Source organism: Lepidochelys olivacea (assembly GCF_965140295.1).
Source record: "Lepidochelys olivacea isolate rLepOli2 genome assembly, chromosome: 2".
Lineage (NCBI taxonomy): Eukaryota > Metazoa > Chordata > Testudines > Cheloniidae > Lepidochelys > Lepidochelys olivacea.
In genome coordinates this window covers 39,261,139-39,288,729 of record NC_140412.1, presented here as the reverse complement: position 1 = coordinate 39,288,729, position 27,591 = coordinate 39,261,139, and the positions used below count along the sequence as shown (strand labels likewise).

The 27,591-nt window shown below is 39.6% G+C and overlaps 1 protein-coding gene across 2 annotated transcripts; it reads right to left on the bottom strand.

Moving 5' to 3' along the window:
• ANKRD46 (ankyrin repeat domain 46) lies at positions 1 to 27,349 on the bottom strand. 2 transcript variants are annotated; one of them, XM_084621916.1, is made up of 4 exons: positions 27,218 to 27,349; positions 7,208 to 7,550; positions 5,695 to 5,853; positions 1 to 2,083 (listed from the first exon to the last, which is right to left on the bottom strand). In XM_084621916.1, exons 1-4 carry the CDS (start codon positions 27,321 to 27,323, stop codon positions 1,867 to 1,869), a joined length of 825 nt encoding a protein of 274 aa, XP_084478042.1. In that variant the 5' UTR covers positions 27,324 to 27,349; the 3' UTR covers positions 1 to 1,866. The 2 variants fall into 2 exon arrangements, with proteins under 2 accessions (XP_084478042.1, XP_084478043.1); XM_084621917.1 differs by having other exon boundaries at positions 27,193 to 27,289.
• Positions 27,350 to 27,591: the final 242 nt, after the last annotated feature.

The following is a 27,591-nucleotide window of genomic DNA, read 5'->3' as shown; positions in this document are numbered from 1 at the left end:
ATGAAATAAAATCTTTAGTTCTGTTCTAAAATAGTAATAAAATGAATGTGTCTACTTATACATCTTTATTTATGGCATTCATTCACACTCAAAATACATTTACAAATTATACAGTGTGCGCATAATGCAAAATTTCATTATTGAATATAAGACACAGTGTTCTTAACAGAAATGGACTTACCTATACAAGTGAATGTAGTTTATATGTAATAGCTTATGTTTCTCTATTCATAAACAGATAAACAACAAATTAAACTGTTTAGAAGAAAAGCTCATTTTTTGGTTTTTGGAGGCTTCCCTCTTTGCTGCATTTGTAGCATCTGGAAGAATAGCTTCTAAATGAAAAATAAGACTCAGAATTCTTCAGAAACAATTTAGAATGAACGCTTCAGTGAAGCCTACCCAACATCACAAAGACAAGATGCCTCCTCAGTCAATGATCACAAACTAGAGACAACAAATACGTATTAACACAATAATAAGGTATATGTATATCCACTATCATTTACCGTAATTTCTAACTTTGCATGTGTTCAGTTTATTTTGCGTGATTTAGGATCATTTTAGTAAAACAAATCCTTTTGCTGTTTATTATTAAAGTTTGCTGAATTCACTTAGATTGGGATTGTCAAAGCAACCTAAGAGAGTTAGGCACCTAACTGCCATGGAAATTGAGTGGGAGTTGGGCACCTTTGACAATCCCAACCTTACTGCATATTTACCCAGTCTCCATAAAAGAGTATTAAATCATCAGGTATTATAATTTCAGATTAACAACAACAATGACCTCACATTGGGCCAGATTTCAATTTAGATAATATTCCCTAATATGAAGACACTCACTGTAAGGTTGCATTATGTTAACTCAGAAAGTACCCTATAACATTTTGAGTGTCATTTGAAAACAGCTGAAACTGATAGCAACATAACAAAAAATATATCCCAATTAAACCCTCGCACAAAACTGCAAATGAAATGAACGTACTGTTTACTGTAGTGTCTGTGAAAACACTCAGTTATCCTGCATAACACGTTTCACAGCAACACAGAACAAAATGTTTGAATCGCTTTTCATCTACGTTACAAAGAAAATGTTTCCTTAAAGGTATTTCAAATGAAAAAGTTGCATTTTAAAGATGTTTGGGTCCAAAAGCACTTCAGATAATTTCACTTCAAAGGATTTATTCTCACACAAATATTAATATCACCCCACTGATTGGGAAAAAACCTATGTTATATTAAGCGAATACATAAATACAAGACTGATCCAAGGATGTCAAAGGAAGTTGAACAAAGTTATAAAATTTGAAATGTTTCTCATTCTTTAAATGTATATCTACTTTATAACCATACACGTGAACATGCTGAGTGCACTAAGAAAACTGCACATTTACAGTGTTGTATGATGTAAATATCAGAATATATTAAAATTACTCCAATTTAATCTAGGTAGCTTTTTATAAGAATACTCCTCCTCAAAAGCTGAAGCATAAGAAAAGTAGTTTCACTTTTTTTTTTTTTTTAAATGGAAAACAAGACGATTTGGTCCTGTACCAGGACACATTTTTTCATGCTCAAGGATTTGCTATTTATTTATGAAGGGCCTTTTATAATCACCACATTTGATCACTAAACACTGCTATCTATAAGTTTTGATTAGAAGTCAAGAAATGTCAGAGGTAGCCTAGGAATGCTTTAGAATTTGGTGGTGTTAGTGGAAATTAATGCAGCTCTCTTCCAAAAGGGTTAGAAGTACATATAAAAGGCAAACAGTATATACAGCTGCACTGAGAAAAAAAATTATAAGAGGCTCAAAACCAAAGATTAGAACTCAGGAAAAGAACGTTGTGCCTCTTTTCATTTGTTTTAATGCACCAATTCAGGCTGATTTTCCACAAAAGGAAGCACCCCACTAACATAGTATGCGATTCCAAGAGAGAGAAGGGCAATGACGATGATCAGGAGTAGCACCCTCCAGAAGCCCAGGTCCTCCACAAACTCTTGCCATGTTGTGCGGAAGCTGGAAAGAACCCCTTCACCTTGCTGCAGGTTCGGATTAAGGAGGGAATGGCTTTCCATTGCACTGTGAAGGATTAAAGTTATAAACACACCAAGTAAAAGAATGCATCCTTAAGTATAAGAGTAATCCTGCTAATACAACTAAAACATTCAAAATTCAGAATTAAACATTTTCAGATTTACAGTACTTACGCATGATCTCAAGACAGCAGATAAGAAAAGGACCCTCCCCTGACCCCACCAACTCAATGTACAGTAGTTGACAAGCAATCCTTTGAGACAGATGACCTTATAATCTATTTTTTCAAAGAATCTTTGATTTGGGTACAGAGAAGTATTTAAAAAAAATAAGCAAATGTATTTCCTCTACTGATGTATGAAGGAACCACACTAACAGCAAAAAAACTGACTAAAGTCTTGATCAGACACTTATGCAGGTCTGTAACTTTACTCATTTGAGTAGTCCCACGACTTCCCAGATGAGCAGTTACATACGAGCATAAGCATTTGCAGAATCAGGCTTTTACTCTGTAGAGAGAGAAACAGTGAAACTAGATATGTAGACAGTGATGTTAAGGCATAAAATATACAGAGTAAAAACAGATTCCCCTCTCCTCCAATATCTTTCAATTACAGTAATCTTAGGCATATCCTGTAATATTAATAGAAACAAAATATTTCAGATAAAAGTAATTTGTGAGTTAACACTATCCATTTAAATGCTCTTGCTTCTGATATGACTAAAGACGGACAGTAACACTCGCCTAGAAGGAAGATTCATTTGTAAACCTTTTTTCTGAAAATACACTCCTGATTAACATTAATGTTATTCATGTGACATTTTTCCTCATTATAAAGTACAACTACTGAATAATAATTAGACAAAGCTCCAGTAATTTACTGAACTACTACAGTGTCATGTGCAGAAATTTTCAGGCATTTCTAGTAAAGTAGCTTGTCTTTTTTGGTTTTTAAATATTTACTTGGCTGCAAACAGTGACGGATTAATGATTTTGCCACCCCTAGGCCCTGAAATAATTGCCGCCCCCAGCCCCATATGAACTTGTTTTAGTTTTTGTACAAATTTGTTTGAACCCACTGGCAGCTTTTTCCTGCGACAAGCCTGGGAGGGAGGGGGTAGAAGTGGAGTGGCGGTGTGCTTGGGGGAGGAGGCAGCGGTGGAGTGGAGGTGAGCTGGGGCGGGGAGCAGTTCCTCTGCCCCCCCAACCCGGGTTACTTGCTGCGGCCCTCCCCGCGCCCCCAGCTCACCTCCGCTCCGCCTCCTCCCCTGAGCATGCCGCCGCTTCGCTTCTCCTCCCTCCCAACACTTTCGTGCAGCAAGCCTGGGAGGGAGGGGGAAGGAGGGGAAACGTGGTGTGCCCGCAGGAGGAGGCAGGGCCAGGGCCAGGGATTTGGGGGGTGGAGTTGGGAGGGACACAAGCACACACCAGCGCCAGGTAAAGTCGGCGCCTATGGCTATTATAAATTTGCCACCCCTGCAAATTTGCTGGCCTTGTCGGCCGAGGCGATAATACACCGCTGGCTGCAAAGCTACCCATAACTACAGAACTTAGTCATCTTCCCTGCTTATTATCATTTCCTCACTAATTAAGAACCAACTAGTTAATACATAATCACTCCAGGGGTTAAGAAAGGCACAAAGCAATCTAAAAAAAAAAAAGGGGGGGGCAAGTTCATTGTTAAGAAAACCACCAAAGGTGCTCACTAATCTCAAAGAACCCCCTGTGGCATTTTCTACTGAAACCAAATTAAAAGCAACATTAATAAAGCAACAAGTGCCTCTATAAAACTATTCTGGAAAAATCTGTAAGTGACAAATCCTTAAATGTTCATTTTGCTTCCAACAAAACCATTCAGTGTTGCTTCCTGTTATAGTTACAGGTCAGTAGGTCTATGCATACAAGCAGATTCTCTATGTGAAAATAGAGAGGGAGTGTTCTGCCCAGGCATAGCACAATCTGATACCATATGGGGTGGGCAAAGGAAAAAAGAAGAAATCTGATTTGGGAACCGAATTTTGTTTTGTCCTTTGTTTGTGAGTCAGAAGCAACTGAGTGTAATGAGGAGGAGGCGGCATTAAACTGAGCCAGGAAAGGAGGGAACATTTTTGCACTGATCTCTAGAAACTTCTCCTGTCAGTTCAAAAGTGAAGTTCAGGGTCTCCAGAGGGAACAGCAATTATCCTCCCTTGGCTTCATGCATAGTGGGAATGAGGGAGGAGAGAAACAAGTAGGGATTCTATTCTGAGAGTCTCTAGAATCAGGAAATAATACCAAAAGGTAGGAGTGAAACTAGAGGTGTGAAAAGCCAACCCACAAACAGTGCTCTTACAAGGACAGAAACTATTTAATTACAAAGCACACATGTGCATTCATTTGCTTCTAATGCTGTCTGGATCTATTTTTAGTATACAAAGTTATATTACAAAAGGAGATACTTCAGATATTTTAAACTAGCTCACAATCAAACTGGGAGTAAACTGTAAGTCTGTTATTCCAAAAGGCAAGTTACAGGTTTCCCTGCCAAATGAAATGAGAACATTAATGAAGGTTCCAAAAGGGAAAGGAAGTTACAGGTTTTAAAGGGACATTATCAGTTCAAAAATCACAGCTAAATCCAAGCCCCATTAAAGTGAATTGTAAAACTCCCATAGGAAACAGGACTTGCCACACTGGATCAGATATGTGGTCTGTCTAGTCCAGGGTTCTGTCTCCAATAGCGGCCAGCACTAGATGCTTCAAAGGAAGATGCAAGAAACCCCAGAGCAGGCAGATGTGAGATAATCTTTCCTCCACATTAGGTCTCTCCCTAATTGTTAGAGATTGGTTTAAACCCTTGACACATGAAATGAATATTTATTCCAAAATTTTTATCAGTAATTATTCTAACTTGTTAGTCTCTAAGGTGCCACAAGTACTCTTTTTCTTTTTGCAAATACAGACTAACACGGCTGCTACTCTGAAACCTATTCTAACTCTGGATATTCATCTTATCCATATAAATGTCCAACCCCTTTTGGAATCTTGTAAAATTTTAAGATATAAAATGTAAAGTGAGTAGGCTTGTTTTTAAGCATATGGGGTGACGTATGTTTGGGCTCAGGCTGGACCTCAGGCTCTGGCTGCAGCCCAGGCCCTGGGACCCTGTTAGGGAAAAAGTCCCAAAGCTCAGGCACCAGCCCGAACGTCTACACCGCAGTTAAACTGCCTCTAAGCCCCAGCCATGGGAGCCCGAGTCAGCTGGCATGGGCCAGTTGCGGGTGTCTAATTGCAGTGTAGGCATATCCTTAGTTTCTAGAGCATAATGCTGCAGGATATTGAGGGACTTGCTTATAACCAGTTTCAAGTGAATTTCATTTTCAGATTATCTTGCACCAGTAAAATGGTACAATATTTGGGTTGCAAACCCTGTAGTGGAATACTTAGCTGTTATAAAAACTTCTTTCACTAGAAATTAAAAAAAAAACAAAACCACAAACTTTTATATTTAACTTTAGTTTTTATGAAAGGTAATTTTTATAAATCTTTGGTTCCATTTTGAGGGACAAACATGTCAACTCATGTATCTAGCAGAAAACAATATGGATTTACCAACAAAGATATACTTTACACACATGCTTTTATTTTTTTCTAGTAAACATCTGTCTTATAATACCTTTCACTTTCTGCAGTCTGCATGGTTTCCATCTTAGAGTGAGCTCCTCTGTTAAATCCTTTCACCTCCTGCTCCTCCAAAGACTCTAGCAATCGAATTACATCCTTATTTACTCCTCTTCGTTTTGCCAGAACAAGTGGTGTTGCACCCTGGTGATTGCTAAAATAGTCCCCCCAAGAAAGGGGATGGGGGAAGATAACCCATAAAATGAGAATTCTAAGATAGGCTGAATCTGCATAAGTATGCAACGTAAAATGTACTAACCAATAAGTATTTAGGATTAGTCACTAGCTACACAAAATAGTTAACTATTCTTAGTTATAAAAAGTCCAAGAATAAAAGGCAACTGTATGAAAAATTCAGTACAGTTTATTTTTAAAGCACACAACCCTTTAATATTTTACTCTTGGTACACAGTCAAAAAACCTAGTACAACAGGGTCTTATCCTGATTACAGCCTTTGGATGCTCCAGCAACAAATATAAACAAACTAGCAACATATTTATATCAGTGTATAAGGCTTTGTATGATTACTGCTTGAAATCTAAGTTTCTTTCACAGCTCCTTACTGTATAAGAGTCACAGAATATTAAGCAATAAACAAAACACAAGATGGGTGAATCCTCCTACTTCTACCTTTGAAAAAACCAAACCAAGTAGGAGTGCATTTGTTGCCTTTAGATTAGAGGCTGCCAGCGAACAGGTGTTTGGGATAAAGGGAGGAAGGAAAAAACCACATGATGATCCTGGGCTGGCCAATAATTAATACTGCGGATACGAGGAGATCATGGGCAGCTCCAATAATCAAAGATGAAAAGAAGGCCCAAGGGCCTAAACTTTTTGCCGGCTGCCAAGTTTTCCTCTGTTGGGATGCATGTGCAGAAAGTTCTCAGAACAACGTGTCTCTGGATAACTTAATTGTACTCAGTAAAATAGCTAGTTATTTGGTATTCGGAGTGCTTGTGTCTGAACACTAGCATCTGACAGCTGCTGGGAGCTGAAAGAAAGAATATACCATATTTGAAAGAAGGATTCGCTTTGAGGAAGAGGGAGCACTGAAAGATAGCAGAGTCTCCCAAAGAGTACCAGAGACCTGATACACATTTACTGTATAGTCTTTATTTGTTACAGTAGTCAATTAAAGCATTAGGACTGTGGTACAGAAAATACTAAAAAAAAAATCATCCGTCATTCTAAATTATTCTGTGATGCCATCCACCCCCTCTTGGCTGTCTGGCCAAACCAGGATAGCAGAGCCATCAGCTAGTGAGAGACAGTGGCTATGCCAGGCCAGCCCAACAGCTCCTGCTTCTATTGCCTTTCATGATGTTCATATCAGTTAGAAGTGGGCCCATGCTTTTTTTTTTTTTTTTTTTCCATAACTGGCATTTTAAAAAAATGAATTTCACTGAATTTACCACTAAAGCATTTGTATCAGGCAACCTATTCGTACAAATACTTCTGAGAGAGAGACTAATATACTATAAAGAGGTCAAAAAAGAGACAAACTTACCAAATATCAATTTTGAGTCCATTAGAGACTAGGAACTGGATGGTATCCACATGCCCACAAAGGTGAAGGGCTGTGTTACCTTGGTAATCGGTGGCCAGTAGATCAGCACCAAATTTGTGCAACAGCTGACAGATGTCTACATTTCCTCTGGCTGCTGCAAGGTGGAGACCAGTTCGGCCACGACTGTCACGAATATTTGGGTCAAAGCCACTCTCCAGCAGCCGTTTGGAATAGTTAAAATCTCCATCAATGCATGCCTGCAATAGGGGCACATTTGTCTGGGAAGAATCATTTACAAAAACATAGGACATTGTTCCACTTCTGTCTGGAGTATGTGACAAACCTGCAGTTAAAAATGAGATGAAATGATCAGGTGAAGTGAAGTAAATAAATACAATGCAAATACCTCACAAACGCTTTCTCAAATAAAAATGCGAAGTAGTTTATGAATAAGCTCTGAAATTATTGTATATTGTATATTATTTTAATATGCTGCAGTCTTTTCTGATACATAGACAACGCTCCTTTTAATCCTGGGCACACACCTGCTGGAACAGAAATGCATAGCCTTGTTACTTCAGATGACTGCATTAAAGCACCACCATGAATACAAGACACTAGGTAAACCCCACAGAGGAAGAGATCACATTCTGTAGATTTCATATTAAAAAGAAAACTTTGATAGGTCCAGCCTGTGAGCTAATTCTATTTAGAAAGGGGGGAAGAGGAGGAGAAGAGTCATCTTTTATAACTCAGATTACAGGACTGAACAAACACAGTGGGCTCTCAAAGTAATGGATATAGTAACATCAATCAGAGTTTTTACGTACTATAAATAAAGTCACTAATGGGATTTCCTCTCTCATTTATCTGTTCCTTATTTACATCTGAACTTCAATATACAGTAGTGACAGCTGCTGAAAAAATTCATTGTTACTGTGAGCATTATCTCCTTCACTCTCTCCAGGAAATTACATTTTTCAGCCATCTCTGCAGAACATTTGTATACAGCACCATAGGTGAGCACAGTGTTTCACAAGCAACTATAAAGATAAGGTCCCTGCCGAGAGGAAGTTAACTTAGACAAAGGATGACATGATAGAATTTTTAGATAATGTGAAGACAACAACGATAAATCAAAGGAGGGTCTAGAACTGTTGTGGGTGCAATTTCCACACCAGGACCCCCATCCAGCAAAGCAAGGGAATAGTTCCAAAGGTTTTAAAGATAAAACATGTGCTTTGTTGTTTTGGGACTAAAAGTGCAAGGTAGAAATTGGTTGCACCACAGATTTCTTACTAAATATTATTTGATTAAATATGATTCAGCTGACTAACTAGAGATAATAGGTATTGTGAAAAAAGTGAGATTTGGGTGGGGAGAGAGTGAATAAATTATTAGAATTTTTCTGGGGCGGGGGGAACGGAGAAGAAATTATGAATCTTGGATACTTAGTACTCCATGCTCATGACATATCTCTAGCAGATTATAACCGGGATTCTGATTAACTAGCTGAACCTTTGATAGGTTACTTAAGTACTTTAATTCTCTTGCCTATATAAGGCATTCTCCCAGCCTAGTACACTCATTTCGCTGGAAGAATGGAAATATGGCCAGCAGCCAAAGAATTAGATTTAAGAATTCTCTTGCTTTTGGGGTGTTTACACTGTTCATGCTTTATAGCTCTTCCCTAGTGTTTCAGATAATCATTTTCCAATACCTGCATGACATGCACCTTGGTTTGGAATGCTGCTCTGATTAAGGGACTGTAATATTTTAGTCTATTCAAATTAACAAGTATTATTTACACCTCACAAGTTGGCATTTCTCATCTAGTCGAATTCCACTACCAAAAATGTATGTATCAACACTATTTACTTTGTCACGGCAAGACACAAAACTGACTTTTCTTATCTCAGATTTGGAAGAGGAAGAGGTGGGGAATAGCTTTCTGGCCCTGAACAGCTACACAGAGAATGACTTAATAACTCAGCACCTATGCAGAATATATTCTTTTTAGTCTGCAAGTACTATTTATGTAGGGGGTAATTTACTGCTTACATGAAAGCTCTCTCTTCCACAATCATCTCCAGCAACAGAAAGCCACAAGATCGTTCACACAATATTGTTTCCCTTTAGGACATGAACTGCTTCCATTTTATCCAAGTATGGACAGAGCAACTGAAAGAACACAGAATTTATCTGGTACTCCCAACTGAAATGCTACAAGAATTCTGGTGGGCTGCAAGGCAAGGACTCAACAGCAACAGGGTGGCTAAAAATCAATGATTTTTTTTTTAAATTTAAAATCGGATTGTTTTGATAAAATGATTTTTGAAGAAAAATCCTATCTCAAGATAGTTTTAATTAAGATACATTATAGCTCAAAAGATATCTCATCATGGAATAGGGATTATAAATTCTAATTCTATAGTATGAGACAATATACTCATGTAATGTTTAAGAAAAGTTTCATGAATGAGTTCCAATAGTTCACGGATTAGGAACCCAATTTTATGAGGTTCAAGGGGCTTCTGTATAGATTATTTAGGGTAGTCTTTCTATCTACCCAATGGGACTCAGTGCTCAGTCTAGAAGATACCATCAGAGATGCTTAGTTTTGCAGTTCTCAAACTGTGGATTTGTGTCTCCAGAGACAACATGCTTGTTAACAGCAAAAATGTTTATAAATAAATAAATATACAGAGGTGAGAAACAACAGACCTCAACCCTATTGTTCCTCCGCAAATTTGTGTACACAGAGTCGATCCCTTACCTCTCTCTAAAAGTGCAAAGTTTCAAAAAGTTCAATGAATAGAAAATTGTTGGGGGCAGAATAGGTCTGGAGATAAATGTGAGAAGGGAGAGACAGGCAGGAGAAACAAAAGTGAAACTGTTTGAGAGGCATACTCCAGAAGTCTTGAGGTCTTTCTGAGTGTAGCCTTCATTGATTTGAGATCTACCATTACCATTCTCTCACTAGAAGGGAAAACCTATAATGGCAGCAGGCCATAAAATAGACCCAGTTTGGGAATATTTTAATGAAATTCCCCTACCTGTGGGTAAGACAGGCATGCGTGCAAAATGCAAACAGTGCAACAAAGAAATGCAAGGCCCGGTTGCCCGAATGAAACAACATCATGAGAAGTGTTCCTTCTCAGGATAGTGCTGACTTGAAAATGATGACAGGAACATGTCTGAACATGCAGGATCTTCAGGTTGGTAAACTTTTTTATTTCATACTTCTTTCTTAAGGATTGCCTGTCTTCCTTCTGGACTATTCTTGAATTCTCATGTTTGAGCAAAAAATATAGTGGTTACTCTATGGTACTATCATTTTAGATGCAGTTATGATTCAAAATAAATAGCCAAAATAAATAAATAGCGAAAATACAATTTCACCTTTAAAGTAGTACAGAGTGTCAGTGAAAGCAATAAGTAATACTAAATGAGCAGTATGGTAATAATAATTAAATAATTGCATTGACTTATTTTGTTTAGGAAAATCCATCCTCAACATACAGGATTCTGAAGACTATCCACCTTCAAGATTACCATCATTTTCTACAGTTTCAGAGTTATCTGCCAATGATAGTGTTTCAGTCACATCATGTACAGGAACACCTCACTTAAAGTCGTCCCAGTTAATGTTGTTTCGTTGTTACATTGCTGATCAGTTAGGGAACATGCTCATTTAAAGTTGCACAACGCTCACTTATAACATCATTTGGCAACCTCCTGCTTTGTCCACTGCTTGCAGGAAGAGCAGCCCATTGCAGCTAGCTGGTGGGGGCTTGGAACCAGGGTGGACCGGCAGCCCCCCCATCAGCTCCCCGTTCCCCTAAGTTCCCTGTGCGGCAGCCGCCCAGCAAGCTATCAACTGCAAGCAGTTCAGCTGTCCCTTCCCCCACTGCCATGTGCTGCTCCTGCCCTCTGCCTTGGAGCTGCTCCCGGGAGCCTCCTGCTTCCTGTGTGTGTGGGTGGTGGTGGTGGTGGGGAGCTAATGTCAGGGTGTCCCCCTGCTCCTGCACCCTGCTTACCCCATATCTCCACAGAGCAGGGGGGGACACGACAGGACTCAGGATGGAGAGAGCTTCCTGGCAGCAGCTTCTGTCACAACTTGGTGATCTACTTAAAAAGGCAGTGTACTTAGCGTGGGGTCAGCATACTTAAAGGGGCAATGCCCATCTCTCTCTCTCACACACACGGTGTGTGTGTCTGTCTGCCATGCTGTCTCCCCTCCCTCCATTCGTGCTGCCTTGTAGAATGTGAGGCCACATTAACAACAATGGGTTAACCCTTGAGGGCTCAGGTGATTGCTAGTTTATCATTTAGCAATAAGGCATTCCCTGGGAAATATCCCACCCTCTGACTTCACCACCTCAAACAAGCTTCATAATCATCTTCGCTGTGTACCAGATTAAATTGTTTGTTTAAAACTTATTGTGTGTGTATAGTCTTTTGTTGTCTGGTGAAAAAAATTTCCCTGGAACTTAACCCCCCATTTACATTAATTCTTATGGGGAAATTGAATTTGCTTAACATTGTTTCGCTTAAAGTTGCATTTTTCAGGAACATAACTATAATGTTAAGCGAGGAGTTACTGTATGTCACATAGCCACAGTATATCACCTGTAGGAAAAAGAAAAAAAATCTCTATCATCCAGAAATAACCACAGATAAGTTTGTGATAGGAACCAGCAAATTACAAAAAGAGATAATTGATGAAAAAATTGCCCGATTTATGCAACAAACTCTCCTTTCCGTATGACTGAGAGCCCACACTTCATTAACATGGCTTGGTCATTAAGACCAGGATACAGTCCACCCAACAGAGCAGATGTCACAGGCAAATTGCTGGATAAAGTGTATGAAAGAGAAACTGAAGAGTGTGCACCTAGAGGGTGAAATTGTTATCCTGAGTCATGATGGGTGGAGCAATGTCCACAATGATCCTGTTGTATGTGCCTGGATGACAACAGAAGAAGGGAATGTCTTCCTGTCAGAAACAATTCATACATCAAGAAATGAACATACAGCAGAATACTTACAAGAAGTAGCAGTAAAAGCTATAACAAACTGTGAAAAAAAATTCAAATGTCTAGTATGCAGCTTGGTCACAGACAATGCTGCAAATGTATCCAAGATCAGAAGAAATTTAGAAGAGAGTCCCAAGCTAATAACATATGGTTGCAGGGCTCATTTGATGCACCGCCTAGCCAAAGACTTCAGTGTTCCAGAAATAAAGGTTAATGTTGTTGAAATTGCAAAACACTTCTGTAACAAGCACTTTACAGCAGCTGCTCTGAAAAAAGTGGGAGAAACCAAGCTAACTCTCCCACAAGTTGTGCGATGGAACTCAGTAGTGGACTGTTTTGAGCACTATATCAAGAACTGACTTAATCTGATGACAGTTTGTGAACAAAATTGTGAAAAAATAGATCGCACTATTCTCAACATTGGGCCAAAGAGAAATGTTGAACACATGCTGAGTACCCTGAAGCCTATTTCTGTAGCCTTGAACAAAACTCAGGGAAATAGCTGTTTTATTGCTGATGCTGTTGAAATTTGGAAGGAACTGAATGAGATCTTAAAAAGAGAAATATGCAATGACAGAGTTAAATTACTAGCATTAAAAAAACAAATGGGACAAGCAATATCTCCAGCTCATTTTCTTGCAAATATTCTCAATGCTCAGTACCAGGGTCAAACTTTAACTGCTGAAGCAGAGGAGTTGGCTATGACATGGACATCCAGCAATCATCCCTCCATAATGCCAACTATAATAAACTTCAGAGCTAAGGGTGAACCATTCAAGAAATATGTTTGCTGATGATGTTTTAAAGAAAGTCACACCAGTGAACTGGTGGAAGTCACTTAAGCACTTGGATTCAGACACTGTTGAAGTGATAAATCTCACTTTTAACAGTAGCTTCTTCTGCTGGTGTAGAAAGAGTATTTTTGTCCTTTGGACTAATTCATTCCAAATTGAGAAATTGTTCGGGACCTGAAAAAGCAGGAAAGCTTGTTTTTCTTTTCCAGATTATGAACAAACAGGAAAATGAAGGTGAAAACGACAGAGGTAGCTGCAGAAGCCAATATTTTAAGCTCCTCATGTTGACCTGGCTGACAGTCAATTTTTTTTTAATTTCATTTAACTATTTTAGTTTAAAACAATTTTAACAAAAACAAACCTGATTTTAAAAACCTTGAATGTTTAACTAAATTCAAAGTTCATATGCTTGTTTTGTTAAAATATCATATGTTTACTGTTGAAGAAAAAAATCCAGAATACATAACGTTGTTGTTTTAGTTAAATAAAACAATTTAAATGTCTGTCTGGTGATGTTCTCCTCCTAATACAGCATGACAAGAAAATCCTCCAAATATTAATGATTAACCTGTTGAACTGGAGATAGTTCACCTCCCAATGACTTCATAAATATCTGCTTCAATTACCTTTGGTAAATGAAATAACCAAATGATCATTCATTTTCTGATACAGCTGTAAAATTAATTTGAAAAGTTTTCAAAATAAATCACTGTTTAAAAATGTATATGGTGTACCTTCTAAAAATGAAATCTACATCTATCTCTGAATTGTGAAGAATATGTGTTAAGATTATAACACCCAACAAGAATGCACTTTTATATAGAAATCCATGATTAAATGAAGTCTTCCTGACAGGTGATTTAGATCAAATCCACCCTGTACAGCAATCTAAATTTTCTTGCCTATTTCCCTTCCAGAATTAAAGTGGCACAACTGTATCTTCTTCAACCCAAACCTTCCCCAGGAGCTGACAGGCCCAATCTCCAAAAGATGCAATTTTCACATGAAAGCTCTGTACTAGAAATACCTTAAATCATTTAAAAATCTTCAAGTAGCACAAACATACCAACAGTATAAAAACTCACTTGTTCTTAAGAAAATAAGATTTTTCCTTCAGATGTTGAAGGACTCTGGTGGGATCCTTAAGCTTGTTTAATAAAATGTCTTGTAGTGTATCAGCGCAAATCTGTAACAGACTATTCCATTAGAAGAACAGTACAGAACTTCCTAAAAAAGAATTGTGTGTTTTGTTAAATGAGTATTTGTTTGTACATCTGGTAAACCCTCCTGGAGTTCTCCAGGTACTTCACATGCAAATCCTGATGGAACAATCTAACCACCAGAAAAAACTCACTGGACTAAGTATGCCAAGGTAGTTGTGGTGTGTAGGTGTGTGAAGAAGCAGCTGTTTATCATGCAGCAGGACTGGAAGTATTCTGGTTTAGAACTAATATGAACTACAATCTGCAGAGACATGCACAATGAAAGGCAGAAGAATTAGGATAAACCATTAATGCTCCACAGTAAGTAAATAAAAACAAGCAAAAATAAATCCCACTTGCCACTGTTTGAGGATTATGGACCATGCAACTGACGTATTCCAGCCCACAAAACATAATTCCAGTATTCCAACATGCAGGCTACCAACCTCTGCCAGTGGTTCTAACTTTGTCACAAACTAGTGACAAAGGTAGAATAGTCCCTCCCAAAATTACCAGTCCCCTAATGTCAGAAATGTTAAACAAAAAATACACTAATATCTTGAACTGCATCGGGTTTAGTGAAGTTTTCCGCCATCAAAATACAGCACAATTATGATGGTTTATTTGTTCAGATACCTTTGATAACTTTGGATAAATAAACTGTGGATTTAGCGCTCTGATCAGAAGTTGCAACCTTATCCAGGACGTATGCCAAACGGGTTACTTCTGCCATGACCAGTACTTGTTAAAAGGATTAGAAGAAATATTGAAGTACTAACCAACCTCCTTAAATGGTTTCAGAAAGGTAAATTTGATGGCACCTCTAAATATAAGCAAAACACAGCATCATCTACCAGTCACCACAAATGTATGAGACAAACTAAAAAGAAAAGTATGTACTATAGTGTTGAGAAGCAAACATATTGTAAAACAAGCATTCTGAATATTTGTGAGAATTACCACTGTTGCACCTGGAACAAACGCATGTAATTTGATTCAGTGAATTACCTGTTCCAAAAATGTGGCACTATTTATTGAAATATGTATCTTCTAATAGACAAGCAGTATACTTGTGTAACAAAGATATGGTCATTGTCATTTTGTTGCAGTAATATGAAATGACTATTTTAAAATAATCAATTGAAGATATCATTTCAAATGAGAAAAGGTGTTAAGGGGACATCAATTTATTGTAAGTCTATGCAATACACACAGATTGAACACAGTAGTGTGATCATAGAGTGTATTTGTACTATTAATGGGAATTATGCAATAAATTGCTTTTTCAGTGCCATAGGAGATTTAGTGCAGTGGAAATATCACACTAAGAGGAAGAATCTAATGAAATTATTCTGTTTTCAAGAGGATCATAGGGGAAATGATTAGATGGTTGTAAAAGTTATTTACATTTTTTTATTAGAAGCCTGATGTCTGTAATTTTGCTTGTAACTCTGCTAATAAATCAAGCTTTTTTCTTTTACATTTTTTGTGCCCATTTAGACAAGACACTGCAGAAGCAGCAGGGGCGGAATTATCTTTAGCAAGTAAAATTACACTACTAGCCACAATTTGTCAAATCTTAAACAGCTTGTAAGTTTGAAATTTACCATCTCTGGGTAACTTTATTTTGCAGCAAGTGGATGTTTTCCTCTTTGTATTTCCCAACATTTAGAAGTTAGAGTAGCTAAGTAAAACAGCTACCCCTCAGTACCATGAAGAGACAAAGAAATACCTGGATCATTGACGAGACAAGATCACTCATGGGGAAAGGTTCTCCCTCTCTCTCATATGCATCACAAAGATATTAATTATGATCAGGGATCCTAGAAATCCATTTCCAAGAATCTTTAGTTTTGACATTTTGTGAAAAAATAAAAACATTAACTAAATTTTACTGAAAGTACCAGTGTCACTTATTAAATGCGCACAACCTTCCCCTCTTGTTGTTGATTTTTGAATGCACTTTAAATTTACATACAGTAGAACCCCGTTCATGCAAACCTCCATTACCCGGCTCTAAGTGTTAACTGAACCACCAGCCACCCGGGGCTGACAGTGGCAGGGCATGGGCAATCAGCCCCAGGCAGCTGGTGGTTTGGTTAACATGGACAGCTGGATAATGGAGGCTCGGATAAATGGTGTTCTACTGTATACCAATAAAACATTGTGTTCAACTGATAGCTATACATATTGTGACTTGGGAAACTAAAGTTCAGTGTCCATTCTAATTGCGGAAAAACACAGATTTTTATCATTTTTAATCAGAAAATTTGGGGGTTTTTTAATCACAGAAAACTAGGATCCCTGGTTACAACTGGCCAAAACCCTTTAGTCACCCAGTCAGTGCCACCCATAATGTATTAGTTCTGAAAGGCCGGGGGGAAAAAACTAGGAACACTCACGCCATCTCAGAAAATGAATGAGCGTAACCATTACTACCTTTGCCCTTTAAAAAACTGATCAATAGGATGCAATGACATGTTACCAGTGAATGAGACTTCCCAACATTAATGACTACTTCTGATTCCCTGAGCCAAAATGCCAGTGAGTTACCACTGGTGATATTCTGACTAGCAGCAACGGGATATTTAGAATATGTCAACAAGTCAAAGCTCTCCGATGGAGAATATGGAGAGGTTAATGTAAGAGGTACACAGTTTACACATAAACTCCACATTCATCAACTCCTTAATTGCATATAATCTTCCACTCTTTTGTCATACACTTTTAGAGTATTTGACACTGGCTCGTATAGCCTCTCCTTTTTTTAAACTAACAAAGCATCCATCTTAAGCAGTTTGCCCACATCCTCTGAAAGTGAGGTTTCCTGTTCAACTGGGATTGCACGTAAAAATACAGCGAGACAAGAATAAGCCCTATTTACATGTGCATGCAAGATATAAACAAAACTAAAATGATGTAATTTTATCCATGAGAGAAAAACACAAACACTCTCTAGGTACTTGTATGACTCCTCCTCCATCACGGCTGTATATGAGTACCTCTCAAGTATTTAAAAATAGAAACAAATAGCTCCCTCTCCCCCTTCCTTCCTGGCATGTAGGAGAAATTACTCAGTTTACAGGATGTGTTTGCATGTGGATTTCTTTGGTATGTGGAAATTGAGGGAAAGTTACGTTGAATAAATAAGTTTTGCATTTAGTTCTGAAAATGGTAAGGCCTATTGTCATTTTTGTTTAGGGAGAGAATTCCATAGTTTACGTTCAGCTCCTTTGAAAGATCTCCTGCACTCACTCTCCCCCTCCCCACTGGATTACAGTTTCACTGTTCCAGTCAAACAGAACTGTTGTGGGAGGCAACCTCTCAGGTAGCCAGAACCAATCCCACTGAGGGCTCTGAATACCTCTCAAATACAGAGTTCACAATATACAGATCTACACTTCACTAACCTACAGCACTTGGCATTTTCCCCTACTCCTGCCTTTAGCTATTTTCCCAAGAGTTTCGCTTTCCACGGTGTTGGTGCACTGTATCCAGGGGTCATAGAGATTACAATTTTTAATGGCCTGCTATCATTTTGTGTTTTCTCAGATGGGACTTATGAGTTGGTGGCAGTGCAAAAGCAGTGCTACCTATGTCATGTGCTGCACACTAAGGAGATTCAAGTGTTGAATCCTTTCCACTAACTGGGACCTGAAAATCCAGTTTTAGAGCTGGAATCTTCCAGTCAGCAAGATACCAATGTTGGAGGTAATCGTTCCCATTTTCCTTCAACAATATTAAATAGGGGTGTGTGAGATTTATAGCTATACTATCCTGACTTTAATAATAACCATACCCTGAGAAACTTTGCTATATAACAATATTACCCAGCTCCCATATAGCACTTTTCATCTACAGCAATGTGCTTTACAAAGGAGGTAAGTATAATTACCCCATGTGGGTAAACAGAGGAACAGCGAGTGGATGTGTCTTGGCCAAGCTCACTCAACATGTCAGTTAGTGGCAGCGCCAGGGACAGAACCGTATTTCTTATTTCTATCTAGTGCTCTATCCACTAGATGACACTGCCTCCCAGTACAGTATAATGAATGTGCTGTACCCCCACCCCAAAAGAAATTTTCGGATCTTGCTCTGTTGCAGAAAAGAATGTTACTTTACACCACAGCTTTACTGATGAGATTCACAAACATTTCCCCTACCAACCACATATATGCAAATCAGTTACACCAAAGTATTTTTACAGACAGAATTTGTTTCAAAATATTTCACTATTTAATAGATGCCTTTAAAAATCCTTTCTGAACCATTTTTATACTTTGGATAGGGAGCACTCAGTTAGGAGAATAATTTATAGTGATGTTGAACATACCTGTTCAAATTACTTGCAGACTTAATTCACTGCAATTGTCTCACGCAAAGTGGACTGAAGGAAACGGAATATATATATTTAATCTCAATATAGAAGTTGAAACAATATTTGCTGGCTAACGCCATAAGTTCTAATACTTTCATCTTTATGAGAAGTTACTGAATCACATTCTTCATAAGTAAAAATATCTTCCTGCTCAGAAACCTTCATGCACATTCTCTTTCCACTGGTATTCTGCAGGAATGCTAAACAACAAGGACTTCCAGTAGTTAGGTTCAAGGTCACTGCAACATTTTTTGTTTAAAAGCTACTGATAATTATTTTTAGCTCTTGATGATACATTTCCATTTGAATTTGCTGCAGCTCCTAAAAGATTCTTATGCAATAGGAGACAAGTGCCAGTGAGCAACTGTCCATCAGAAATCAATTCTTTAATAAGTGATTTATTCTCAAATTGCTGTTTGTATGTGGATGAATGGTGCCACCATACGACCTGCTGAATTCACATTCAACTGCAGCAAACAGCATATAACCCCTCACTATTTCTTCTTGTTGGTTTCTGTGGTTGTAGTTTTCTTGAAAGAAAACTTGCAAGTAAAAGCTTAAATTATTAGGGGGACAAAAGAGGATCCTGAAATCCAAAATAACTTGAAAAAGCTAGATATAAGTTTTGCAGCACAGTTACAAGACTCTATCCCATCAAACTGTTTACCACCAAAAACAGAGTGCATTGTCCAGGAACTTTGGTCCTAAAACATCTCTCATCACTTATGCTAAAGATGGCTATCCTGTCTGGTCTCTGATCCCTCCTATTCTACTGATATTAGAGGCTTGGACTTGGGCCTTGGGTCTCAAGATAAGATCACTTTCCTTCAAACCACCAAGATTACTTCTGCCTGTTTATAGAAGAACAGTTCACATACCGTCAACAGCTTCAAAACCTTGAGATTACTAAAATGGAGAGACTTACTGCCTTTCAGGGACATAGAATTGAGTGTCATGGGTACATCTGGCATAGTGCTGTTCAGCAAATTAAGATACACACATTACAAACCAGTCAACCACATGAATTTTATATTAATATACTACCTTTCCCCCCCCCTTTTTGTCAGTTATCACTTGACATATTCTAGCTAGGGTTATGCCTTGCCATGAACCTTCCTTTGAACATTTGTGCTTACGTTTTTTAGGTTAAATCTCCTACCCATACATTTAACCTCCATGGGCCCTTTCATAAGGTTTCAGTAGGGTAACCATATGTCCTATTTTTGGCCAGGACAGTCCCTTTTTTAAGCCCTGTCCCAGCCGTCCTGATTTTTTTTGAAAAAGTGGGACAAATGCCCACTTTTGTTAAAAAAACAAAACAAAACAAAAAAGGGCGGGGGTTCCAGAGGAACATGCTGGGAAGGGAGAGAGGGGGGAGAAGCAGCGATGCCAGCCCTGTGCAGGGGGGAGGAAGGGCTCGGCAGAGGGCAGGCAGGGCTTGGGCGAACACTGACGCCAGGCCCAGTCAGGGAGAGGGGGGCAGGGCTTGTGTGAGCAGCTCAGGCCAGCCCCGCATGGGGAGGGCGTGGATAAGCAGCTCAGGCTAGCCTCATGCAGTGTCCAATTTTCCCTTTGGGAAATATGGTCACCCAAGGTTTCAGTGTTTTCATTGGCATTTACAACGTTCAGTCCCATATAATGGCTAACGAACAGAGTCAGGTCAGCTTAGGGGAACTCTAGGTTAGCAGAGCCATCTTAATTTTGTGTACTATACATCTATAGTGTTGTATGCTATTCTGGAAAAACTTTTAAAATATTAAAAAAACATTGCTGTGCTTGTTCACAATAGGTCCTTATTACGAACATGCTATTTGCCAATACTGAAGATCATGAAATTGTAATTATTCTAGAATAATGTCCAAACGGGGGAGTTATAATGACATAGCTAGAGCAGTGTCTGTGTTGGTCAGTTTCCCTGTGAATACAAGCACTATGTTAGCCAGAAGAGGCAGGATTGATAGTGGTGGTAGGAGAACTGATGTGCCATGAAATGATGCAATGCACAACATTTTTAGGCTACATTTCTAATGAGTACATACTGATGCTAAACACTGATCCTTTCTTGTGTCAAAATTTAAAAAATAGTAGCTAAACTCATAAAGCAATAATCTGGTATTTAAATTCCTTTTTCCTGATGTCAGTAATGATGTTTGTTGAAGAAATGTAAATGTCTTCTTCATTCAGTATTATTTTTGGTGGTTTTGTATTTTTCTAGAAAAATCAGTAAAGAAAAAAATTAAAAGCTAAAACAAAAAAACAATTTCTGTTCTTCAAGCTAGAGGGACTCACTCATTAACCTGTTCAACAGGATTATAAACTACAGCTATTTGCCCAAGTTTTGCATCTTAACTGCTTCCAAAAGAATCACCCATCCAGGAAGTTGCTATGGAACACAAAACAAAATAAAAGTTTCCAGTCATCAGGTTACAGCAGGAGCACTCTGTATACACAAGACCTTAACTAAACTGTTCACTGTGTATTTTAGTTTCTGCTAACTAAACTGCCTCCTTAAAATCTGTACAAACCATGGATCCCAAAATTTGTGACAACTGTTTCAATTACTTTTGTTTTCCACAGAGAGTGTCTGTTGTTGCCCTCAGTTCTCCTACCACCACTATCAATCCTGCCTCTTCTGGCTAACATAGTGCTTGTATTCACAGGGAATTTGACCAACTCAGACACTGCTCTAGCCATGTCGTTATAACTCCCCCGTGTGGACATTATTCTAGAATAATTACTTGCTACAGCTAGGTCGGTCTTTTTCCCCATGTAGACAAGCAAACAGTTCCTGCTATAGTCTGCCAACATTGCTTCTAGAAGGATTAATTTGTCGGGGAGGGAGAGTGAATCAGCAGATACGAAGGACCACAAGACTCCTGAGCATACTCCCAGACTTGCTGGCCCAGGAATGAGGGGACTGAGTTGAAGGTTCACATCTCTGATGCCCACATAGTAGGGCACTGCATCACTTCTAGACTACTGTGCTATCCCATGACTTTTTAAAATAAACGTTATGATTCCAAAGTTTAAATAAAACTGTAGGGAATGATTTTTTGTTTCCTTGTATTTATAGTTTATAACTCAGGAAAAGTGCCAAGCTGACCGAATTAAAACTAAAATCTACTTGTCCTCAAAACAGAAACAAGGCCAACTGTAGTAACAACTTCCCCACCCAACAGTGTGCCTCAACTCTGTCAGGAGAGACAACCTGCAGGCATGAACAGACAGCTCAGTCTCTATGTACATTCAGTCCTTAGCCGCTCTGTTGAGATTGCCAGTTACATGCATTTATACACCATAGTATCAGAGTCACAACAAGTGTGCCAATTAGTACGAGCTGTCATAATGGTTTTTGTGATGAGATACCCAGAACTCAAAAAGTTTACCATACATCTAAGAGCCAAAGGTAAATCAAAAAGACAAAGGGGTGGCCTTACTAATAAAGTTGAAGGGCTGGGCTCTGGTAAGAAGCCCCAGATGTTGGTGAGGGTGCGGGGGATTTCTAACAAGGTATTCCATCTTTTATAATCACCTGCTGACTTGGAGGTATCTGATAAATCTGAAGCTCCACCCTCTATATGCTGGAAGTTTGAAGGAATTTTGTCTCCTTCCCTGAAGAATCTCTGGGGCTATCAGAAGGGGTCTCTGCTACTCAACCGTTGGCCTAGCTTCTTCTTTCTTTTTTTTTTGTTGCTTTCTCTGTCCTTGTGTGTGTCTGGTGATGATATAGCTTTTCCATGCAGGAGAAATATGAATTTGACATGATTCTTGAGAGTTACACTGCTGTTTACAAGATTTTGAATATTAACAATTAAACTAACCAGAGTCCTTTAATTCTACTCTGCCGCTTGGTAAATTTGTGAAAATTCAGGAAAACAACGTTGTGCATCAATCAGCTTACAATCAATTCACAATTGGATGGTTATGTTCACAACTGTAAGAGGCAGAAAATTCATTTTTTTAAAATAAAGCTTAATTCTTGAAAAATTGATACCTTTGGGCCCCATACTCAGAAGCAAAAATGTCCCACTTGCCAGTGGATTGTGAATGCCCTGACTTTCAAATGTTTGTATTCATGATGGATTTTTAAAGCACAAACAACACAACTGCATCCTAAGTCGCATCTATTAAAAAGTCAAATAAAAATGTAAACAATTATTTTAAAGTCAGAGCCTTTCTGAATAGCCTCACCATTCTTTACTAAACTGAAGTCATACTTTCTTCCATGGGAGTAAGAATATTTAATAAAAGAATTCAATTATACTTAAAAGTGAGCTGCAAGTTGTTTAATCAAAACTCACTCAACCAGTAATGGACCCAATGGCCACATAATAGGGGCACTTACCACATTATTTTGAAGTTAACATTTTTCTCTCTAAAAAGCAAATCTTCTCCTATGCATTCATTTGGCTAGCAGTTTTCATGATTAGTTTTGTTTTTTTTCCTATCTAGTTACTCAACACATTGAGTAAGTTACATAAAAATCAAAGGTTCAGAAAGCACAGCAAATCCTGGCAAAACAAAAACACTAATCAATCAAACTGCAGTATCTGCTGATGTGCAGTGTCAACTGCTATAAAAGCACTTCTGTCACAACACCAAAAAGGTCAGGCAATTAATGATGGTGAGACCAACAGGCAAATGGGGATAACTGATATTTTACCTGATCTTAAAAATAACTTTAAAAACTAGCATTTATAAAAAAATATATATATTTGATTGTGTCTTTCTCCACCACATTTCACATGCAATTTGTCTTCTTAGGCCAGACCTTGCCAACACTTACACATGTTTAACTGTACATATGAGTAGTCCTACCGACATAAAGGCATAAAGTTAAGCACCTACATAAATGTATGCAGGATTGGTGTCTTGGACTGTATGATTTTCAGGACAGGAATTGATATAAATAGCAGTTGCATCAGAAAAATGAAGTTTTAAAACTAATTAGAAAACACTAAAATTGTAATTTTCACATTTTGCAAAACTAAAGCTTTCTTCAAATATCTTTTTGTCTTTCAATTCCATTATAGCTTTACTTGGTCTTATTACCAAGTGACTCTTCTCCAAAGCTAATTATTATTTAAAAAACAGTTTGTTTTTACAATGAAGGCTAGCGCCCGAAAGAATGAACAGCCATACTCAGATTTCCTAAAAACGCCTTGAGAGACGATTCACAACACCAGGAGAAAGAGTGGTCAGAAACTATACAAAAAATAAAGGGTCACAGCACATAGAGCTACTGTGACAACATACAGTCACACTGCAATGTCATTAAGAACGTTGGTTGCTGCAATTTTTCCTTCGGGTTCTTTATTATACTTTTTAGAGCCTTCCAATAGTATCTCTTTTCCTTCCCATTGTGTTAGCCTCTTTTCTGTCTTTCAGGCTAAAGAGCAGTGCTCATAGTAAGCAGCACTTATACACAAACTCTTATTTTATCCTTTTTGGCACTGCTGAACAAAAATATTAGACTTTCTCACAACTTGTTTTGATCTATTACTAGTCGCTCACAATCCACACAAGATTTTAGAAAATGTTGGAAGACAAGCTGCCAAAATAGTCTAGTGAATAAAAATAGCATTAAATGGTAGGAAAACCACCCAAAACAAAATACAGCCATGTTGTTTATTTTGGTATTAAAATAGTTAAAAGGTGGAAGGCAGCTTTCCAGGGAAGAAATGGAAAAAAACAAACTACAGTGAACTCACACTTTGTGAGATTTTGGGCTTGTCTACATGGGGAAATTATTCCAAAATAAGGAAGGGCGTGCATTTAAAGCACAGGTTTCAGAGTAACAGCCGTGTTAGTCTGTATTTGCAAAAAGAAAAGGAGTACTTGTGGCACCTTAGAGATGCATCTGATGAACTGAGCTATAGCTCACAAAAGCTTATGCTCAAATAAATTGGTTAGTCTCTAAGGTGCCACAAGTACTCCTTTTCATTTAAAGCACAATGGCTATTCTGGAATAACTCTCTGTATGAACATTCTTATTCTGGAATAAGTGTCCATACAGGGTCCTATTGCAGAATAACTTATGCTGGCCCATTTCCCTGTATAGACAACTCCTTAGTGATGCAAGGATAGTGCTCAAAGCTATTAAAATCAGTGGGGCAGAATCTCCAATGCTCTTGAGCTACAACTGCCAGAAGGTAGCTCTAAATTACGCTCAAATGCAACAGTCCTTTAGGAGCTGCTCCACAACCAAGAAAAGCTTTAACTATACAGTGTACTCTGGTCCCATCCGCTGCACTGGGGGCTGTGAGGAGGGAGCAGCATAGCTCTATTCTGGCAATTCTGTGGCACCGAAGAAAAAAACCTTACACCAGGAGTATTCTCTGGTGGCTGAGGCTACCCTTTATGTTACTCTGGCAGCGTAAAAGGGCTGCAGAATACAACAGAATTTAGCCCACTGAATTTACAAGTGAAAGACTTCTTCAGTCATCTAATCATTCCTCTGCCAGTGCAGGACTGTTCCCTACAGTTTGTATAAGATTATCAGATTAAAAACTATATTAAAAATCTATGCCTGTATAGCTAGCTAATATCATTTTAGGCTATTACAAACATTAAAAATAAACCTTTCACCATTGGTGTGGTTGGTTTTCTCCCCAACACACCTTTCTCTTCAACTCACAAAGTGAGCGTCCAGTCAGTTTCACTTTTTGATGCTCATGCACTAGCATGATTCTATATTTGGGCTGCAAACACTGCATTACTTTCATAGCTTATTAAAAATATAGAACATACAGTCCTGTTAATAAAACTTACTGGTTTGTAATTTGTAGTTTAAAAACAACAAAACACAGAACTAAAACTATATTAGGTTTGGTCTACACCACAGACTTATGTCAGTATAACTACATTGCTCAGGGGTGTGGAAAATCCACAGCCCTGAGCGACAGTTATACCTAGAGCCCTGCAAATTTGCTGATACCTGTTTTATATTGGCAGATATCTGCATCTGTTTGCGGATCGCAGATGGATGTGGATCCAAATTTTATATCTAGAGCAAATCTGCAAATATCTGTTTTATATCTGCATCCACATATGCGGATATCTGCAGACCACGTTTGCGGATTGGGAATCGGATGCGGATACAAATTTTGTATCCGTTCAGGGCTCTAGTTATACCAACCGACCTTCTGGTGGAGACAGCTCTATGTTAATGGGAGATTGTCTCCTGTTGGCATAGTTACTGCCTCTTGAGGGGGTGGAATACCTATGCCCACGGGGACGAAGTAGCATCTTCATTAAGCGCTACAGCTGCGCTGCTACAGTGCTGTATGTGTAGACAAGCCCTCATTAGTATGTAGCACAAGTGAACCACAATCTTGACTGGGGCTTCTGAGTGCTACCACAGTACAAATCATAAATGACAGTACCTTTTAAAATAAGAGGTCTACCATTTCTTTTCAAAGACTATTTCAGTCTAACAGATCATCTCACTGTAAGAAAGTTTTTCCTGATACACCACATTTTCTTAATTCTACCCCATTATTCTTAGTTACATTTTTGGCAGAACAAAAAGGGAACTCCTCTGCCTCCTTAGTGTTTACATGCTTAATGTTCTGGTACATCTTTACATCTCTCACACTCCTCTAAGGTATTTAGTCAAGCTGTACATATTTATAGATTTGCTCATATTTCTTTGTAAGTCAAAGTTGGACTGTAAGGTGGGGAATTTTTTTCCTCACTCATTTTCTTTCTATTACTTCTAGTTTTTCCATCCCTTCATCATTTCAAAGGGCCCCTCCCCTGCCTTCATAGTGACATTTCAAGTATTTGTAGACAGTTATATCACTCAAGCTATGCAGAGTTAGCTATTTTAGTCTTCTCACAGCTTCATGACAATTTTGTGGATAGGGTCCAATTTGTCAGGGATGTTCTTGACACCTAGGTGCTAAAAACTAGTCAGTTATACCCCTGCCTACAGTAGCTCAACACAGCATTAATTCTGTGCGACCACATCACACTGGGAACCTACCTGATTGCCAGGCCAGTACCACAGCTATTATTCATCATTACTCCGAATGCACAACCCCTCTCCTCCTCCCCCGTACCTGGGATTAGTTTGCACTACACTATTTACACATTAACGCTTGTATTGGAGCGGGGGGGACACGGGGCTTTACAAAAGCCATCGCTCAGCCAGGCCTTGCCACAAGGCGATTACCAGCTAAAGGGCAGGCACAGTCCGAGCACTGAGGGCGGGAGGGTTTCTGGCCGGCATCTGCTGTAACTCCGCTAGCCTGGCCCTGGATGGGAATGACCCGGCCTGTGTTACGCAGCGGGCTGGGCCCGGCTCCCAGGACAGGCCCGGCCGTCTCCCCCCGCGCTAGGGGGGTGGCAGCTCCCGCAGCTGCGAGCGGCGCCAGGGCCCAGCCTCGGCGCGGCGGGGTCAGGCTGCCCGCGAGGCGCCCAGACAGGGGGCGGCGCCCGACCCCGGCCAGGTGCGCGGCCTGCGCCCTTCGGCAGCCCCCGCGGCTGGGCACTCAGCAGGGAGCGGGCCCCGCGCCAGAGCCCCTCCCGCAGGCCTTGCCTGGCCCCGACCCCCCGCCGCCGGGCCCACCTCCTGCCGCTGCCCGTCCCGGTACCTGAGTCCCTCAGCGCCGCGCTGGCCCGCTTCTTGCGACGCACACGCAGCCGGGCCGGGAAGGAGGCCGCGCCGCCTGCTGGTCGGAGGCCGCCTGCACCGCTCATGGAGCCCCCGGCCTCCCCTGGCCGCGGGGGGAGGCGCCTCGGCCCGTCCCGGGGCGGTCGGCGCGGGGGCCCATGAGTACAGCGCAGCGCTAGGCCGGGCTGCTGCGGCCCTGCACGGGAGCTGGAACTGGCGGGGCCGCCGCACCCCTTGCCTTGAGGCGGCTTCCATTAGGTAGAGCAGTGGGCCCCCCTTATCCCTGTCAGCCGTGCCCTCCCCGCCCCCCGGAGCAGGGCCGCCCGCTGGGTCGCGGGAGCAGATCCCCAGCCA